The 21,371-nt window shown below is 29.9% G+C and overlaps 1 protein-coding gene across 2 annotated transcripts; it reads left to right on the forward strand.

The window, feature by feature from the left end:
- The first annotated feature begins 1,138 nt into the window (after nt 1-1,138).
- Nucleotides 1,139-20,639, forward strand: LOC135953675 (uncharacterized). 2 transcript variants are annotated; one of them, XM_065503645.1, is made up of 4 exons: nt 1,139-1,268; nt 5,787-5,914; nt 19,591-19,926; nt 19,989-20,639. In XM_065503645.1, exons 2-4 carry the CDS (start codon nt 5,897-5,899, stop codon nt 20,304-20,306), a joined length of 672 nt encoding a protein of 223 aa, XP_065359717.1. In that variant the 5' UTR covers nt 1,139-1,268; nt 5,787-5,896; the 3' UTR covers nt 20,307-20,639. The 2 variants fall into 2 exon arrangements, with proteins under 2 accessions (XP_065359717.1, XP_065359716.1); XM_065503644.1 differs by having other exon boundaries at nt 1,213-1,442.
- The last annotated feature ends 732 nt before the right edge of the window (nt 20,640-21,371 follow it).

Raw genomic sequence — 21,371 nt, forward strand, 5'->3', positions numbered from 1 at the left:
ATTAAAAAAACTACGGCGTCTAACTCGAATTCAGTTGTAAAAACAAAGTCGCAAATATAGGATGATATTCACACAAGGGATAAATGAGACGTTTTTTAGGTATATTGCTAATTACATGTATGCCCGCATATATTGCTGTTAAAATTAAAGATTTTCCAATAAAAAATTGGAATAATTCGTACAAATTTATAGTTATTCAGCGACTTAATATAACCACCATCTATTGCAATTGTGTGGCGTTAAGTGCCACAACTTTTAATGAATTACTTTAAAATAAACTTTTAAAATGAACTTTTTCATTAAAAGCTTTAGTGAGGGAAATTAAAAACACTGCTGTGACCCATTGTCACAATGGTAAGCATTTTAAATGCTTTACAAATGTTAGATAATTTATTATATACATAGTATGTATAAAAAAACTATTTTATATAAAGAGATAATAATACTTAGCACAAATAAGTTCTATGTCAACTGAATTCAAATAAGTTTTTAATGGTCGACATTACCCGATTGTAATTATGTGATTGATCATTATTTCACAAACTATATTAGGGGAAAATTGCATACCTCTAGGTCCTTCCCTCACGTCCTATCATGCCTTTAACATACAAACGGATGGATATACTTAGATCATCTTAAAATTTTATAAGTACACAGAATAAATATACTTTTATGGGTCTATAACCAATATTATTTTGTAAAATGTTACAGTTGCTAAAAAACGCACTTAAATTATTTTAAAAAACTTTCTAAGTTTATTGGCATTTTGCGATAAGTGCCTTGAGGCATGCTTAAGCATTAGAGGGTTAAGTGTTAGGAAAATGTGTTTATTTTATTTTTGTAACTCCTTTTATTTACACATAAAGTTGTTTTAAGCTTTTTATATCAAGTATATCTTCTCTATAGTAGTTTACAGTAGGTTAAAAAGCTTAACATATTTATGGCAGAATGATGATGATTCTTACTTAATGTATGTCTATATGCAGCTTTTAACACAACTTTACTGGAAGCTTTCATTAAAACAAAGCTTTTGCTGAACTAAACTAAAAGCAAACAGAGAAAGAAATATAACAAATAGCTGATAAAAACACTGGCCGATTAGAAATTATGTTAGAAAAACAATAGTACAACTGGGGAAAAGGGGAAGAAGAAAAAGTCAAAAACCGCTAAACAAAATTAAATAATTTTTTATTCAGTCAGTCAGTCATTCACTTACTCTCATCGCTTCGTTTCGATATGCTGCTGATTTAATACGACGGATTGTTAAAGTACGAGATTTAAACAAAAATAAAATTAACTAAATATTATTAATATTCAATAACAATATTTATACTATAAAAGTGTTAAAGAAATGAAATACAAAAAATATTGAGCGAGTAGATCTAAACAAAAAACAGCAACGACGGACAATTAAAAAAAACGCGGCGGAGTGAAATTTAAAGGTGCGAATTAAAAGAAATGAAAAAAAAAACATACAGTGAAACAAAAATATTGTGCTCATTTCAATATTAAATTAAACGAAATACATTATTTATGCAAATTATAATAAAATATAACATCGATCGTATGATAATATTTAAAATAAAAACACGAAATTTTGTTTATATTTTTATGATATTAAAAATTCTGTTCAAGCACTGTTACACTGCTTTTTATTATTTATTTTTTGGTTTTGTTATAGCATATTAAATTCTAGAAAATAAAAATTTCTATTTCGTGTGTGTTTTAATTGCAAATCAAATTATAGTTGTATAACCGGTTTCGTAAAAGGGACTTTTTGCAAACATTTTTGTATTATTTAAAAAGTGATGTGTGTCTTTTATGTAAATTTATAAAACAAAACAAAAAAACTAATAAAACAAAATTAAAAAAATAATTGAAATAAATACTTAATAACTGTACAGTGAGCGACAAAAGTATAAAAAGAATAATTTAAACAACTTAACATATTAAGAGCTAATAGATGTTTTCTCATTTTATCAATTTCCGTTGAAAATACTTTCAGTAAACATTAATTACTAAAATGTCGGTTATCATAAAAATACATACAGTAAAGTGTAATACAATGAAAATTTAATAATTATAAAGTACAAATTGGGGGGTATATTGATTTTATATTAAGTTTGTTACCTATCGAAAAATTGGTCGTACACCCACAGAATTAAATGCCATGGTTGACAATTCAACGGAAACTTTTCCGAATTTGCAATAAAAAGATCACTTCGTCCGCCCGGACGAGGGATGGACTTACATGGATGAAAATGTCCCCAAATATTAATTGTTGATCAGAAATATTTGCTCTATTTAAAATAGATCAGATCAATCCATGTTTTCACCTAGTCATCCAAATACTGTCCTCTCGGAATAGAACTGTGTCCCTTATATAGTTGTGTCCATAATTGGACAATGTTTCCAAATATTAGGTGCATGACTTAAAAATGCGGAATTTTTTCATATTTTTAGCTTTTATTTTGAAACATTTGTACAATATAAATTTATTCAAAGTATTATCCATTGTTAGCTATGACCTTTTCCCATCTTTCTGGCAATATGTGAATTCCGAGCCAAAAGAACTGCTCATCTTTTGAGGCAAAGAATGAATCAATCAAATTTCGTATACTCTGTTCTGAAGATCACCATCGATCGGAACAAATAGTAATCGGACGGATAATTATAATTATATTAATCGGACGTCTGGACTATAAGGCGGGTGGAGCAAAACTTCCTAACCACTTCTTTCTAAATAGCTTTTAACAGATATTGCAACATATGTCGTAGCGTTGTCATGACGGAATATTACGGTTTCCTGTCTGGCCCTGTCCTTTTGGGCGTTTTTCGGCCAATGCTCGCTTCAAAAGAATTAGTTGCTTTCGATACAGGTTCCATGAGGCCAAAGTTCATCAGCTTATAATAGATAGGACCATTTTATTCCCTTTGTCGTTTCGACTGGTTAAGCTGGGTTTCCGCATACACCGTAATAACGATAACGAAAACTGAAACTGAAAAACGTTGGTGTTCGTCACCGTCTCGTTTCTGAATTATTTTCGTTTCAGTTGGGTGCGTTACGGCATAAAACAGAAACGAAATTATTTTTTAATTTTGGAATTTCATTATTTTTGACAAAATCTATTATTTTTTCCTCTTCCAATAAGGAAAATTAATTTGTTATTCATTTTGATTTTCTTTAAATTTGAAATAAAAAAATAATTAAAATAGTTAAAATAATTTCTTTTCTACAGCACCGGAAACAACCTACTTCAAGTTGGTTGCCCCAAATTACAGGTTTTTAGTTACTGATCGGTGCCATTTCGTTCCCAATTTTCGTTGCCGATTTCTGAAACGAACTTTTTTTCTGTCCAAATGTATGGAATTTCGTTTTCGGTGCTGATTACGGTGTATGCGGAAACATAGCTTTAGCCGGACTTCATATACGATCATAATGGATTCATTTTTCATCGCAAATAATGGTTCGGTGCAAAAATTATTTTCTGTTACAGCGTTCAAGCATCATTTCCGACATGCTAAACCGTCTTTCAAGGTCTCTCGGCTTCAATTCGTTACCCAATTTCCCTGCTTTTGGCCGTATGTCACAAATAACACAAACAATGTCGGTCTCCAAGGCGTCAATTGTTGCTGGTTTATCAACCTCACGTGGACCTTGGAGGCCAATTAACAGGTCCATTTCTTGAAATCAAGTTATCGCAAAATTTTGATGTTAATAAATCGAATGTTGCAGTCGCCGTATGGTACGTAGCGCCATCCTGTTGAATCCACATCTCACCCGGATCAATTTCATTCATATTTTCAAACAAAAAATCATTTTTCATGGAGAGGTATCGATCTCCATTGACCGTAACAACATTGTTGACCTGCAAGGCGTCAATTGTTGATGATTTATCAGCATAAATCACTGACCTCACGTCGACCTTGAAGGCCAATTGACAGGTCAATTGTTTTAAATCAAGTTATCGGAAAATTCCATTTTAAACCATATCACGACCGGATCAATGTCATCCATATTTTCAAGCAAAAAATCATTGATCTCCATTGACCGTTACGCTCGGGCTTAATTTTTGAACCAATCAGGTTCGATGATGCCACTAACATGTAAACCACACAAAAGGTAGATGTAGATCGGTCTCACTCCATATGCCTTATCACTGTCGCCTATAAGTTGCGCGAATCGATTCAAAATAAATTTGATAGCGTTGTTCAAACGGCAATCTATTCATGATGATTTGCCAGAGTATACTGCTCATAAATGTCAGAAAGTGAACGCAGTATGACAGTTTCTTTGACAGTTAACCCTCGTAAGTACTATCGGGCTTAAAAAAAATATTTTACATCTAAAATCGTTATAGCTTTATTCTGGGGTGAAATTTAAATAGGAACCTAGATAAAAACATGGATATCTTGTATCTATTTTTTACATTTTTCGTTCTTAAGCCAACACAAACTAAATTGTATAAATGCCACCAGTATTTAATCACAAGAATGTTGCCAGAAATTCTTAAAAAAAATTCTAGAAATCGAGCAAATTTGTATAAAAAATTCAAAATCTTTAGTTGGTATAGTAATTCTTAGAAAATGCATAGAAATTTTGCATTAATTTCTTTCAATAAGTGCTGCTGCCGAAAAATGTATTTTGAATGTCAATATGACAACTTTATGCAAAAGTGTGTCAGATTTGAAGTGTGAAGGGTGCCCCAATAAACAGAATATAGTGAGCTGGACTATCAATCTGGGGGATGCGGGTTCGATTCCCGCCAGAGAATCGAAATAATAATAATTTGGCTGTTCCGAATCTTATATACCATCAATATGTAACAATAAAATATTTTTCTGATATATGGGTTATATGAAGGGTAGGGTCAATCATGGACCGATCCTCACGAAAACTAGTAGAAAGATTATGGTTCATATAAAACTTGTTTATGTCCAATTTAATAACGATATTAATTATTAGAAGGTCCCCCTCATTTTCTGATGGCGATCTTGTACGGGGACTAGGGACAAATGTTGCCCGATTTTCGTCATACTTTACAGTATAACTTCAGAGTACTAAGAACTAAATTGTGCAAAATTTTATCGTGTTTTCAACAGATAGAGGAACGGACGGACGGACATATGTATCTATATTGCCTTAGAATTTTATGAGGACCCAGAATATATCGATATGTTACAAACGGAATAATAAAATCAATGTACCCCTATATTTTTTTTTTTTTTTTTTATTAATTCTTCAATTACATAACCGAGCCCTTAAGGGCCTTATATGGTTAATAAAAGCTACTAACTATATAAAAAACTACAATTAACAAAAATATATACATTTAAATTTAAAGTACTATACATAGTAAATAAAGTACAAAATAAGTAATCATTAAGATTTGAGATCAATAAATAGTAAAAGTGAAAACAAGCCATAATGAATGCTGGATAAGATTCTTATTGTTTTTCATTGCTTAACAGTACATAGTATAGTTTTTTAATTGGAGGTCTGATGATTGTATAATACGAAGGATCTTCTCCTGGTTTTTGTAAACTACAAGAAAAAATCACATAGAATATTTGTATGAAAAACCCTCAAAACAGAAACAGTTCATTAGTTTTAAAGCATTTTAAGAGTTTTAAATGTTTTTCAAAATTAATTTAAATAAAAATTTTAAACAAAAATTCCTACAGAATTGTCTCTCACTGTACATATTAAATTGAAAACAAAAAATATTCCATATGTAAACAATATTAATTAATGTCTAAAACTCTCTTTGCCTCTTTTATTTTAGTTTGTAATTTGAGAGCTTCATATTTTTGCAAATTTATTTTTGAAACTAGCTGTAAAACTACACGGACAACTATACTACTCATTTTACAAAACAATTTTAACAAATCATAAATGGGATATTCAATACAGGTAAATAAATATTGATAATAATAAAATAAATATTTGCATTATTACATATAAATACAGCCATGGTAATGTAAATAGCAAATGCAATAAACTGCAATTAGTTTAACAAAGTATATTAAAATCCATAATCAAGAGAGTGTGTTTTATGTTTTTTTTTTATATATTTATTAAGCGCAAATTTAATTATGACTTTTCAAATGTTTAAAAAAAAATCTAATTACCCCCAGTAACACGAAGTCTGGTTATGTTTTAACTAATAGTTATACTGACAGTTTTCATACAAAAATAATTTTAACCGACCGTATAACTATTAGTTAAGGCATAACCAGACTTCGTTTTAATGGAGGTTAGAAAATTTATTTTTAAGTTTTCTATTTATTTAATCAAATTCATACCATCAGCCTGGTATGAATTTGTTATTTTTTTATTTAAGTACATGTTTTTGTTTGTTAAATACAAACAAATGCAACTAATAATAATTAAACATTTCAACAAGATATGCATAAACGTACAATATTGACGTAGTCTGAAGTATAGCAAATAAATATGTAAATTGTAATATTTTATTAAAAATTTCATTGCACTCATATAAATACACCCGTCATTAAAGTGGCGGTATTGATAACACACCGAAATTATTTATGAGCATTTCATTAAATTACAAGGTAGTTTCACAAGGGGGTTTAACAAAATATGACATCATTTGTCATACCTCCCTATTTTAATAAATAGGGTTCGTAGATGAATTTATATCAATCACTAGGTCGAATTATACAGAATTCGAGAAAGCAATTGTTATATGAATTTTTATAGAAATTTTATTTTAAGTATAATCCTATGATAAATTTAAAAAATTTGTATCGAAAATATCTCTTAAACTCAGCTTAACTGGATCTGATGATAGTAGATGATAGCTTCGTCTTCTATACAAATTAGTTGGTTTCCCAAGTAACTTAAAGGTGGAGGTCAGATAATCGTCATCATCTGGCCTGTCGTGTATACCGACCTATCCTATCTCACAAGCTTCAGTGTATACATATACAGTTTCCCTGCACGCAGAGAAAAAATATAGTTGTGTATGTTTACTGCAACCATTTCTATATTGTTACAAGTTTTTTAACTATATTATTGTCACAGTAACTATTTACATGATTGTGGTAACCATAATATGGTTAATTTACGATTCACATGATTGTATCAACCATATATGTATGTATATGGTTACAATAAACAAGTATATTTTTGTGACAACCTTTTATATGATGAATGACTTACCATATTATGTTGCTCTCGGCTTATGGGTATCATAATCTGAGAACAACATATTATGATAAAATTATTCATCATAAATATGGTTGTCACAAACATATACTTGTTTACTGTAACCATATATATAGTTGATACAATCATGTGAATCGTAAATTAACCATATTATGGTTACCACAATCATGTAAATAATTACTGTGGCTATAATATTGTTAAGAAACTTGTAACCTATTTAAATGGTAACAGTTAACATGCACAACTATATTTATACCCTACACCACCAAGTGGGGAGATTATAATGCGTTTGTGCAGATGTTTGTAACGCCCAAAAATATTAGTCTAACACCCACCTTAAAGTATACCAATGTTTTTGCTCTTTTACCGACCATACTTTCTTACTTGTTTTTCTCTGCGAGTGGATACCAGAGTTTAACACAGATCCCCCTTGTGGATCCTAATTGTGGAATCAAACGGTATTCGATATAGTATTGTAGCCCCTGTCTATGCCATCGATTGTCATCAGCCACATCGATTCTCTCTATCCACCAAATGTGCGTCGAAAAAAGAGCATTACAATCTGTCAGTAACTGTAGCGTGTCAATAACTTTGACACATCATAAATTTTCGTCAAGTTCGGATCTCATGTAGTTTATTTAGTAGATAGATACCTACCGTAGATTTATACCTACCGACCTTTTATCTACAAAGGTTATTCTTTTTAAGCTACATGCAAGTGTTGATGTCTTTGGGGATTGTTCAGTCTTCTTGGCAGTGTCAATTCAGTAGCTTGTTTTTTAAATCGTTACCGATTGTCATCATTCTGGTATCTTCCTGACATGGCCTTGTTTTATTACTTTTTTCCATCTTAATTCCACTATAGTGGTAGGGAATTTGGAGGTCCATCTTTATTTGGAAGTTTCAATTTAGTTCATTGTCTTTGTTTACTTTTTTCAGCATTAAGATCCCTCCTTCCTTTCCTTGCTTGATTTTTATGTTTTATTGTTTCTTTTCCATTTTAGTTCCACGATAGGGGTAGGGACTTTGGTGGTTCGTCTCTATTTGATAGGTGTTCACAGATTGTAAAAGAAACCAAGGCGTGGGGTTTTATTAGATATTTATTATTTAAATTTTGAAAGGAGTAGATCTACAAAATTATATTAAAATGACTTCATTTCAGATAATTCTCTTAATTATTTCTATTTGGTGTATGACTTAAAATGCTAGATATTTTCAAATTTTTAGCTATTATTATGAAATATTTGTACAATATAAATTTATTCATAGTATTGGCCATTCTCAGTTATGACCTTTTCCCATCTTTCTGGTAATATATGGATTCCATGCCAAAATAACTGCTTGGACTCCAGCATATGACGATTCGTTGGTACAAAATTCGACAATTTCGATTTTTTCAAAATTTCACAATTTTGGAGAGGAATGTGGTCACCCACTTCTAGAGTTTTTCTTTTCCCGCGAAGTCTACATTTTAAGAATGTAGACTTCGTTAAAAATGTCTTTGGTTTTAAAATTTAATTGGATACAAACCTTTCACTATTTGAAATTTGTATCGGAATGGCTTCAATTTAAATTAGATTCCAATTAATTCGCAAAAAATAAATATTTTATTTTGAATTGGTGATGTAAATCAAAAATTAAGTGAAGATGTTAATTAAAACTTGAAGAAAACCCAATAATATTAAACAAAATTCAATTTCACGGAAGGTAGTTTTATTCCAAATATTTTCGTTTTATTCTTTGTGAAAAAAACAAGAGCTATATTCGGCTGTGCCGAATCTTATATAGCCTTCACCAAATTATACTTCAAAATATATATATATACTTTAAGTTTTTAATTTTTTGGAAAAATTTTTTTTCCATTGTTATTATAAATTTTTTTTTTAAATTTAAATTTTTTTTTTTAAATTTAAAATTTTTTTTTTAAATTTAAAATTTTTTTTTTAAATTTTTTTGTTTTTTAAATTTTTTTTTGGGGAAAAAATATTTTTTCCGATTTTGACCCATTGTAGGTCCAACTTACTATGGTTTATATACGTGGTTGTAAAGGTCTTTGACATATCTATGTCTGCTTTTACACAGGGCAAGTTTTCTTGCGCAAGTCTAGAGTTTATAGGAGAGAGAGGCAAGAAGAAAGAAGAGGGGTACACACTTGCTTGTACTGGCAAGTCTCTTCAATTCTCTTTTGTTTTCTCATTTTCACTATGGCGTCTATTAGGTTTTGATTAAATTACCTTGAACACTGACTTGCTGTATGTAAACAGTCGAGCAAGTTTAAAAGGGAATCGAAGAGACTTGCTTCAAGTAAACTTGCTGTGTGTAAAAGCAGACTATCATTAGATATCCATATTGTTTATATTACTGACTTAGTAATCCAGATATAGGTCAAAAATCGAGGTTGTCCTGGTTTTTTCCTCATATCTCAACAATTTGTGGACCGATTTTGCTGATTTTAAATAAGAAACTTCTCGAAAGCATGTTTAACAGAATTATTCAAGAATATCTGGGGTCTTCAGAAAATTGATTTCAACAGACAGACAGACAGACGGACATGGCTTAATCGACTCCGCTATCTATTAGGATCCAGAATATATGTATATACTTTATAGCGTCGGAAAATTATATTGTGGAAATTACAAACGGAATGACAAACTTATATATACCCTTCTCACGAAGGTGAAGGGATAAAAATACTAAAATAATTCCACTTTCGATCGGAATAGAATTCTGTGACAGCCTTGAACATTCACGAGTTTTTGGAATATTTTAAATAACGAACTTGTTATTGGTCTTTCTTGTTGTATGAATATTATGCATTTGTTTTGGAGAAAGTCTAGTTCAAAAAATATGACTAAAACTAAGAAAAATAATTCCCGAGAATTCTCGCACAATTTCCCGGGATTACGGGATTGAAAATTTTGCGGAATTCCCGGGATTTCGCGTCTCGGAAGCATATAAACATTGTATACGAGACCGAAGATATTTGTCTCAACAAGAGATAATATTAAAACCTTTTCATTATATATAAATAATTTATTGATAATAAAATATTTTCCTGATATGGTGGGAAGGTGCAATTATGAACCCTCATTTTTTGAGGGGAATAGGGATAAATGTTGTTCGATTTTTGCCATACTTTACAGTATAATTTCAGAATACTTAGAACTTATTTGTAGACAATTTTATCAAGATTGCCACAAACAGTATTCTAGGGGAACATTTGTATGGGGGCTAGGTGAAATCATGAATCGATATTCACACATTTTCAATGCCAAACAAACCAACATAGAGTATTTCGTCATCTAAATTACAAAATCACTATTAAGTTACATTTGATTAAAATACATTTTTAATAACTTAATTTTGTCTCCCACTGCAAAAGTTATAAACTAGATTACAAGAAAATTAAAAATTTTAAATTTGTATTAACAATTCTCACAGACATAATTAATGCTTTTTAACCGAAACTTTATAATGAAATGGTGAAATAAGAAAGACATACCCGTTTATCAGAGAAACGATTTAAATGATAACAAAATTAATAACAATATAATTTCATATTTTTCATTTGTTTATTTTGCCACATTCGTGTATATTTATGAACAAGTTGTAGTTGTTGTTATTGAATTTAAGCCATTTTGAACCGGTAAAAAAAATTATAATAAAAATTTCACAAAAGCTTTCAACAGATTCAACAAACAATGTCTCCACAAAAACTCATCAACGGTTTAGTGTAAAGCCCCTTAGGTGCCGTGCCAGCTGAAACAGGTTGTTGAATTTAATTTATTTAAATTTATGAAAATTGGACAACACGCGACTTCTTAAATAAATTACTTTTGCGTTTAAATGTGTCGCTTATGTTAGGCAGAGTAGTTTGGAAAAAGAGTAAGAATTGTGTGGTTAAAATGTTTGTAAATTCCATTGTTTTAATGAATTATAAAAGAATGTGGAAAGAACATTAAAAACACATTTACTAATTTTTATTATTAGTATGAAAGTATGTACTGTATAAGTACTTGTACTGTAATAGAAATAGAAAATTAAAATTTTCAATTAAGTACAGAACGCGATTTTTTCCGAGTTTATCATTTGAATAACTTTGAAGTGTTGTCTGTTATATAAAATATTAATTAATTAACTTATTAATAAAGTAATACAATACTTGTTCTGTAATAATCGCAATAAATGTCGTAAATAATAGTTTTTATGTATCGTACTTAAAAAAAATTGTTGCAATATTGTATTGTTTTCTTATAATGTTTTGGCCATTATAGACAATATAACAACTTAATTGTATAGCAAAATTTTATATTGATAAATATAAAATTAAATACTTGAAATAATTACAAATGCATTAGAAGTAACATTAAGGCAGTATTTATTTCTTAAAAAGCTTGAAATTTCAGTTTTCGATCAGTTATATAAATGCAAATATTAAACTTCTGGATTTTTTGAATATCGGAGAAGGAAAATTTCTCCAGAAATGTTTGATATGGAAAAATTTGTATGGTGGAAGACGTGATTTTTGTATGGTTAGTTCCCTCTTGGAAACAGTTTTGTGTGTGTTTGTATCTCCCATAAAACCAACCAATTAATTCTCGTTACAATCACACCTTCTGATAACACTATGCAACAAATGGAGACTTTTGGAAAAACACAAGATCATGACAGTATAGGTTCGACTCTACTACCAAAGGGTAGTACAACCCTATACTCAGTTTGCCCATTTTGGTGACCGATTTTTTTTTATGGGCCCCCAAAGTTTCTGAAAATCAGTGGGGCCTCTAAAAAAGGTGTCATCAGGTTTTGGTTAACAGCTAATTCAGACTTTGTGCTACGGCTTAACTTTATATGGCAATAATATAGCTAAGAGTCCGCCAAATAAATTTTGTTAAAATTTGTTTCCAAAAAATAGCTTTTTCGTGCACTTTTGTTGAAAAAATATAGGAAGAAAATTTTTTTTTTTTACTTTTTTTAGAATAACTTCCAGGGACTCCTAATTTTTCAATAACAATATCTCGCAAAGTTGTAGCTACGGTAAATTTGAATAACTCTTGTGAACATATCAATGCATTCTGAATGTGTCTAGTCACTCTACATAGCACATAAAGATCACTTTGTACCTTAACAATTTTCGTTTTTCCTATTTTTTGACGCTAAAACAAAGATTTTTTTGTAAAAATAGTATTATCAAGTCCACACTTCTATGTTGTGCTGTATTATTTACTCGGCTGAGGTGTTCGGAATAGGGATCAGTGGGTGGACCTTCAATGTCACACATTTATAAAAAAATTACCAAAAAGTCATTTATGATCCGAATGAGCTGCAATTTCAAATATAGATAGACCTTGAGAAGGTCTACAAAAAATATGATTTTATCTGTAGTTATCTCTTTTAGTTCAAGAGATATTTGGGTTTAATATTTTTTTAAATTTTGCCCGATCTTTTTTTCGTATTTTAAATTTGATGGGCCTACGAAAGGTCGAAATTTGTTTTTTTATATATGACGTATATTTGCGATAAAATTCTAAAGAAAATAAAACAAATCTGATAACAATTATTTCGTCCCTATAAAAAGTTACACGCATCCAAAGTTGAAGCATCTTTTTATATATTTCAACTTTGTATGCGTGTGTTTTTTAAGTTTTTTCCCAAAAAAGTCCCCATATTTTTTCTTTTATAAAAAACTAATTTTCTTCGGGACTATATGAATTTTTTTATGATCTGGTAAGAGAACTTAATGCAAAAACATATAAGGTAAAATTTGACTAACTGAAGCGGACATTGTACCCCCCAGCCCTATCCAAACTTGGGCAATTTTGAAAAAAAAAATTAGGTTTGAGTAAAAAATTCTAAAAACGCAAAACACCGAACCTCAAAAGCTCATCACATTTGTATAGCCCCATATGTTGTTTATATACATACAGAACGTTTTTACTATCATGCTGTAAATAACGTCAAAGTGGGCTATTTTCTAAAAAAAACTTAGTTTTTGGAACAAATTTTCGCCGTTTTAGGAATTTCGGTGTTTAAAACAAAGAATGGCAACATTAGTGATGCCATTGACTTAGGAATATTTAGGTCTATATTACTTCCAAATTTTATTGTGATGTCTGTAACTGTTCAAATTTTACATTAATTCAAAGTTTTTATTTTTCTTGATGGAAAATCACCATTTTAAAATATTATTAGTTTTTAAGGTAAATGACGTCACAAAATTATTCATTTCACTAAAATGTCAATCTTTAAGTCATAAGGTTTCCACCGATATCAAAAACTTATATAAAAAGCTTATATTTACACTTCAGAAGTTCCACAAACCTTGCCCACTTTCAAAAATTTTAAAGTTTTTTCATATCTTGCATCAAGCCGGTCTTGCATGATCAAGATTGGATAAAGTTATGCGCCCGGATCATACCGATAATGATTTGCCCATTCTTCGTTATTCCAGCACAATAGAGAAGTATACACTCGAACATACATTTTTAACAAAAAATTATTGTTTTAGAGTCAAAAATTAGTAAAAAACTACAAATTTTAAGCTACAAAGTGATTTTTGACAGCTATTTAGAATACCTAGGTATGTTCGGATTGCATTGATATGTTCACGAGAGTTATTCAAATTTACCGTAGCTACAACTTTGCGGGATATTGTTATTGAAAAATTAGGAGTCCCTGGAAGTTATTCTAAAAAAAGTAAAAAAAAAAATTTTCTTCCTATATTTTTTCAACAAAAGTGCACGAAAAAGCTATTTTTTGGAAACAAATTTTAACAAAATTTATTTGGCGGACTCTTAGCTATATTATTGCCATATAAAGTTAAGCCGTAGCACAAAGTCTGAATTAGCTGTTAACCAAAACCTGATGACACCTTTTTTAGAGGCCCCACTGATTTTCAGAAACTTTGGGGGCCCATAAAAAAAAATCGGTCACCAAAATGGGCAAACTGAGTATAGGGTTTTACTACCCTTTGGTAGTAGAGTCGAATCTATACTGTCATGATCGTGTGTTTTTTTCACTGTTGCACTGTGTAATTTAAAAAAAAATTATTTCTCAAAAATTTTGGTTTTGAAAATAGTTTTGAATATTTGTTAAGAACCGTTAAGAACTGTTTATAGATAATGGTGAGTTCCACCCTAATATCTTGTTCAAAAACTTCAAAATTATTACAAATAAAGTAATAATTGTAATTAAAAAAAAAATTGCGTGTTATTAATTCATATTTTGAAATGTAATTTTATCTTTTTATAACATTAGAGGTTAAAAAGGTTATAACTCTCATAAAATAACAACATTAATATAAATTTAGAACTTATTTGTAAGCTGTTTCGCTTAAAGACTTAATAAGTCTTAACCTAGGAGATGATTAAAATACAATACATGCAATTAGCACAAATTCGAATTTAGAATCAGGAAACTAAAACCACTTATTAATTTATAGAATGTGTAATGGAAACTTTTAGACTAAGAAGACTAAGAAGGGCATCTTTCAAAAAACCACATTAATCTACATAAATCGTATAAATATCGATTTCGAAAATTATAATACTGGATTTTGTGACGATCAGTCCATAATTGGCCATAGCTCCCGCATAAGATCCGCTTCCGGTAATAACTTTATAACGATAGGGCCTAGAGGGCTGGACTTAGGGAATGACATTTTCCCGAAAATATTATTTATTGATCAGAAATATTTGATACTAAAACTGAGCAAAATCGTTCCAACGAGGAGACCAAAAAACCGATATTTAATATAGTGAAACAACTTTTGAAATCGATGTCTTCCGATGGTATGAAATTTGCACCAATGTTAGTGCTATTGGATAGTAATTCAGACAAAATTTTTCAACAAGATCGGTCGAGAACTCTCTGAGTTAGATGTTGTCAAAATTTGACATTTTGTCCAATCAGGTGTTTTTATACCCTCCACCCCCATAAGTGGTTAATGAGGGTATATATAAGTTTGTCATTCCGTGTGTAACATTGAGAAATATTCGTCTGAGACCCAACAAAGTATTTATTTATTATATTGATCCTTATGAAATTCTAAGTCGAGTTGCAAGAAAAATGTTTATTATTGTCCTAAGCACTTTGGTATTGAAAATCATTGAAATCGGTACAGTGGAACCAAAGTTATGAATTAAAATTGAAAAAAAATTGGTAATTTTCATATATTTTTGGTAATTTTTGTAAATATATTGCAGCTAATATCATAAAATTTTGCAATCGTTACTTTTATGATAAAAGGAGTAACTCTGGTGAAAATTATAAGAATCGGTCCATGATTTCTCCTAGCCCCCATACCAATTTCTTCCCGAAATATGGTTCTATGGTCTATAAATGCCTACAGAATAGGAATATCCATAGAAAATTCAGCAAAAATAAGTTTCGTGGTAAAAAAAATTATATTACAAAATTTTTCGTGGATCGGCCCATATTTGACCATAGCCCCCATATAAAGTACACTTCCGAAAATCTCTTAAATAAGCATAAATGTTTTATAAATGTCGCTATCAAGTTGAAATTATACATAAATAATCCGCATATATAACAAAATCGATGTACCTAATTCTATAAAGATCGGCCGATAATTGGTTATAACTCCCATATAAGGACCACTTCCGAAAAACACAATAACCTACATAAATATCTAAAAATTATCAATATCAAAACAAAATTTCACACAGATTCGTAACTTATATTTAGAAATCATACTACAGGATTTTGTGAATATCGGTCCATATTTGACCATAGCTTCCATATAAGGTCCACTCCCGAAAATCACTAAAATCCTCATAAATTTTACGATGATAGGTCCATAATTGGTCATAGCCTCCATATAAGAACCACTTCCGGAAAACACATTAACCTGAACAAATATTCAAAATAATCTTTACTGAATCAAAATTTTATGCCGATCAGTAATTTGTATCCAAGAATCGTACTACAAGATTTTTTTAATATTGGTCCATAATTCGGCATAGCAACCATATATGGTCCACTCTTTTTAATGGCGTTGTTTATATGAAATTGTTCAATAATAGCACTCAAATACTTAGGCCCATAATAGGTCATAGCTTCCATATATTGAACCAAAATAGTACACAGATCAGTAATTTGGATTAAAAAATCATAATGCTGAATTTTGTGAATATTGGTCCATAATTGGCCACAACTCTCATATAAATACATAAAAATCACGTTAAAATATTTTATGACAATCGAATCATAATAGGTCATAGCTCCGACATAAGTCCCACAACCCAATATCTTGAAATTTGTCTAAATATATTTGTATACCCTTTTTTATACTCTGTTTCTTCACTTGAGGTTAAAAAGGAAAAACGTTGATCCAAACGTAAGAACGTAAATTTCATACGTTCTAATAGGAATTTCAATTATAAATTTCTGAATTAGATACAATTTATTGTACATTTGAAATAAAATATCTTCAGCGTAAACTAGTCTTACTAACAATTGTAATATTATTTCAGTTGTTATACCATCATATTTAGGTGGAGGGTATTTAAGAATCGGCACGGCCGAATATAGTACTCTTACTTGTTTCTTATCCATTTAACTTATTACCTATTGTTCTTAGCAAAATGTGTCCCAAATAGTTTAGATAGCTCTTTCTTCAATCTTTCGAAAAAAAATATTAAAAAAAAAAAAATAAAAATTTTTTTTTCCGAAATCAAAAACATTTTTGATTTATTTTCAAATGGTCCCTTTTTTTTCTTAAAATAAAGCTTCGTTTTTTTCCTTGAAGACCTATTCGGTCGCTTAGTGGGATGCGAGTGAGATATCTATCAAAATAAATATTTTGTAACTCAAAACATAAAATTTTTTACTTTTTTTGCCAAATCAAAAACTTTGTTGACTTTTTTTTCGAAATGGGCCCTCTTTTTATTTTTTGCTCAACAGAAAGCTCAGATATTTTCCTTGAAGACCTATTTAGTCGCTTAGTATCTAATCTTTATTTTAAGAAAAAAAGGGCCCATTTAAAAAAAAAAGTCAAACAAGTTTTTGATTTCGGAAGAAAAAATATTAAAATTTTGAAAAAACTCAACATTTGGGAGGAAGACGTCGTAAAACTACTCTAAGACAAAATCATTTAATAGCAAGAGAGTTAAGCAATTCCCAAAAATTACTTCCCGGAAGGTTATCAATAATCTAAAACTGGAAATTATTTCATGAACTGTTAGCCGCAGGGAAAATAAGGCTGGTCTTTGTTGATATCTCCCCGCGAAAAACATTTTATCTTACAATTGGCCAAAGAACATTTAAACTGGTAGAGACAAAAGTGGAATACTGTACTCTTTTCCAATTTAAGGGGAAATGATGGTAAAACATTTTTAAGACATCCGAAGGGAACGACAAGAACAATATCATGGTTTGGGAGTATTTTTAAGATCAAGGTATGGGTCCAATTCGTATAATAAAAGATATAATCAGGCCAGACACACATTTTGTTGAAAATGGTTTCAATTCCGTAGTTTTTATTCCTATCGTTGTAGGTTCTTCAGATTCCGTGTAATTTGTTAATTCCAAAAATATTTAATAATTCCGTATTTCTGATTTTAATTTGACAGCGTTTTTATATTAAAACTAAAGTGAAGCTTTTTGTATAGACATTTTTTAAACATTTAAAAAAAACAAATAATTACAAAAAAATATCCATTCCAGTTTTAAAACTGAAAGTGGTTTCATTCCGAAAGAAATTTTCGTTTTACTTTTTCTGAAAAATCAAAATACGGAATTAATTACACTTTCGAGCGAAATGGAATTCTGTGACAGGCCTGTATAACTGTAATCGAATACAGATCCATATGCTGAGGTATAAATACACGAGAATCGCCCAAATACATCTCTAGGGTTGTAACCGAGTGGTTACAATCCTATGAGATACGTATTTAGAGGTGGCTTACCCAATCGCCAGATCTCAATTGTAAATCACAAAATACGGACTCAAAATTATATCTCGAAGGATGCGGTTATAAGTAAATGGCAAAATATTTCAGAGGAAACGATTGAATCCTTAATTGTTTCAATACATTGTCGCTGTGAAACAGTAATAATGATAAACAATTGATATCCAACAAAATACTGAAACTCTAAGAGCGAGAACATTTTTGTCAAAATGAAACCTAAGTTTCCATTGTTTTTTCAATACCATAATAATAAAAACATTTTAGTTTTGTTTTCTATTTTCAGAATTTAATTTATGATATTTTTATACCCTTCGCCTTTGTGAAGAAGAAGAGTATATATAAGTTTGTCATTCCGTTTGTATTTTCCACAATATAATTTTCCGACCCTATAAAGTATATATATTCTGGATCTTTATAGATAGTGGAGTCGATTAAGCCATGTCCGTCTGTCTGTCTGTTGAAATCAATTTTCTGAAGACCCCAGATATCTTCGGGATCCAAATCTTCAATAATTCTGTCAGACATTCTTTCGAGAAGTTTCCTATTTAAAATCAGCAAAATCGGTCCGCAAATGGCTGAAATATGAGGAAAAACCAGGGGGGATACTGCGTAACTCAATCCGAAAACGAAAATGTTCGAAAATGTGTGCTAAATACATTGTAATTCGAAAAGATTTCCTTTCGAATCGAATTAGGGAGTTACCCCCCAGGACAACCTCAACCATTAATATGGACAATATGGATATCTAATGATAGATATTTCAAAGACATTTGCAACGTATATAAAACCATAGTATGTTGGACCTACAATGGGTCAAAATCGAAAAAAAATATTTTTTAACCCAAATTTTTTTTTTCACCAAAAAAAAAAGAAATTGAAAAACCAAAAAAATTTAAAAAATTTTTAAATTTTAAATTTAAAAACTTTAAAAACAAAATTTAAAATAACAATTCATTTTCCAAAAAATTAAAAAAACAACTGGAAAAAAAATAAATTTTGTTTATCTAAAAATATTTAAAATTTTTATTTTGAAGTATAATTTGGTGAAGGGTATATAAGATTCGGCACAGCCGAATATAGCACTCTTACTTGTTTTTTCTTAATATAAGTAAATAAAAGTAGAGACAAATTTAATTAAATACTAAAAGAATTTTATAAGATTTTATTGGATTAAATATTTGGAAAAGTTTCCATTGCCATATTATACGTGCCACAGGAGAATTGTCAGTGACTCACCTATTTTTAAAATTAACTAATATTTTAATGTTTGTACTCTTAATTAACCACTATACGACTTACCGAATGATTTGTGTAAATTATTATCAATTTCACACATTAGTATTCAAACGCCTAGAAAATAAAAACAAAAATATTTTTAGTCATAGAAAGAAAGCAACTGAAAGCAACTGTTTTTTAAAACAAATCACATGTAAATCTTAATTAATTTATTTATGTATTTCGTTACAGAACTCTGAAACGGGTGAGGTAATCTATATACAGACAGATGCCGACAACGTTACTGAACCCAGTTATGATGCCGAAACGGGTGAACCCATTATGGGTAAAGTTAAGGTGCGCTATATGAAACAAAAACATTTTCAAATTCCAAAAAAACTATTGCGCGGTTCGGCATGCGAAGAATTCGAAAAGGAGATTTTGGGTAAAAATGAGGAAATCTATCAGGAGCCATTTGGCAGAATAAGCAAAGAATCGGATGTGTTAAATGGCAAAGCGCAGCTGGCAACAAAACCTAGAAAATTTTACGAAAGAGATGACTATATAAACATGGAGGGAGTATCAAATGTAATTAACCAAATTTAACATTTTAAAATATAAAATAAAATAATTATTTCCTTTATTTTAAGGACATAATTTTGGGTTATAATAAATCCAATTATCGCATATTGTTATTGCCCACCTTTTTCTTTTTCAACATTTATGCCGCCATGATAATAATGATCTTGGAAACGTTCTTTCATTTTTGGGCCCATCTCAAGAATGGCTTAAACATGGACAAGAATTTCTACTATCGCAGTCCTTTGCACGTGGTAACCTCTCAATTTTGTGCTAAATGTCGTTCGGAATCGGAGGTGGATGCCAGCATTTTTCGTGCTTTAAATAAACAAATGAGAGCTGCTCGACAGTCCAAGACACTGAAAGATGTTTCCAAGGCAATTGGTTGATACCTAAGCTGACGGGGTGTTTCTGTAGATGAGCAATTTTTTTATAAATAATATTATTTGTAAAATATTGAATTAAACCGGTTTTAATTTAATTATTTTAGAGAAATGCACGGTAAAATGTTGTAATTTTCTTTGCTTTGTTTAATAAGAAAATATTTGCTTAATAAATAACTTTTCTTTGTAAGCAATTGTAAATAACATCCGTTTAAAATTTTTATTATATTCTAATATTGGAACTTTTGCTAGTTATCTAAATAAATGTGTTTTGTATTATCAAAAAACTCCCGCTAATAAATTACAAATATGTAGTTCTAATAAAAATCTAGAAAAATACATGTTTTTTTTACAATTTAAGAAAATTTAAATATAATTTTTAAAATCCACGTTGCTCAGTTCAAAACACCCGGATTTTGAGTTATGACGTTGTTGCAGCAAATAAGCGATATATATATTAGAATTAGTTATGTCGAATTTCAACCTGATAACGATATTTTTAAGATATTTATGCGTATTTAAGCGATTTTAGGAAGAGGACTAACTATCGCCCATATTCTGAAAAGCGTATACTGAAACGAATAGCAAACTCGTGGTTGGCAGACGTAGTTTTACGTTTGCATAACACAGAATGGACTTTTGCATAACATAGTATAATAACCAAAACGAAATACATACTTGTAACGCAAACAGTGTAGTTTTACTTATTCTAACGGTTTATATTAAAACCTCAATTTTCATTAAAAGTGGATTTAGACAGTTGGGTCACCAAGCTATCGTTATATTTCCGTTAAATTTGAAACAGTGCATAAATTGTATTAACAAAAATGTGGCATACTTTCTGGCATATCTGAAAATTATAATTTTTGCTGTAACGAAAACAAATTTTAATATATTTGTGATTAGTTTGTAATGGGAGTTGGAGAAATTGTGCAACCACAGACGGTCTTAACTTGGATGCAAGTTTGTGAGCCTATTAGGATAATTGAATAAATTTACAGTATTCTGATGGATATGGCAACCATTTAAAGTGACATTTATGGTAGGTGAAATGTTTAATATCTCGTTAAA

Source organism: Calliphora vicina, chromosome 3, assembly GCF_958450345.1.
Source record: "Calliphora vicina chromosome 3, idCalVici1.1, whole genome shotgun sequence".
NCBI lineage: Eukaryota > Metazoa > Arthropoda > Insecta > Diptera > Calliphoridae > Calliphora > Calliphora vicina.

Coding starts and splice junctions, on each gene's coding strand:
- LOC135953675 (XM_065503645.1), top strand. Junction 19,927..19,988: donor ACATGGAGGGAGTATCAAAT/GTAATTAACCAA, acceptor CTTTATTTTAAG/GACATAATTTTGGGTTATAA.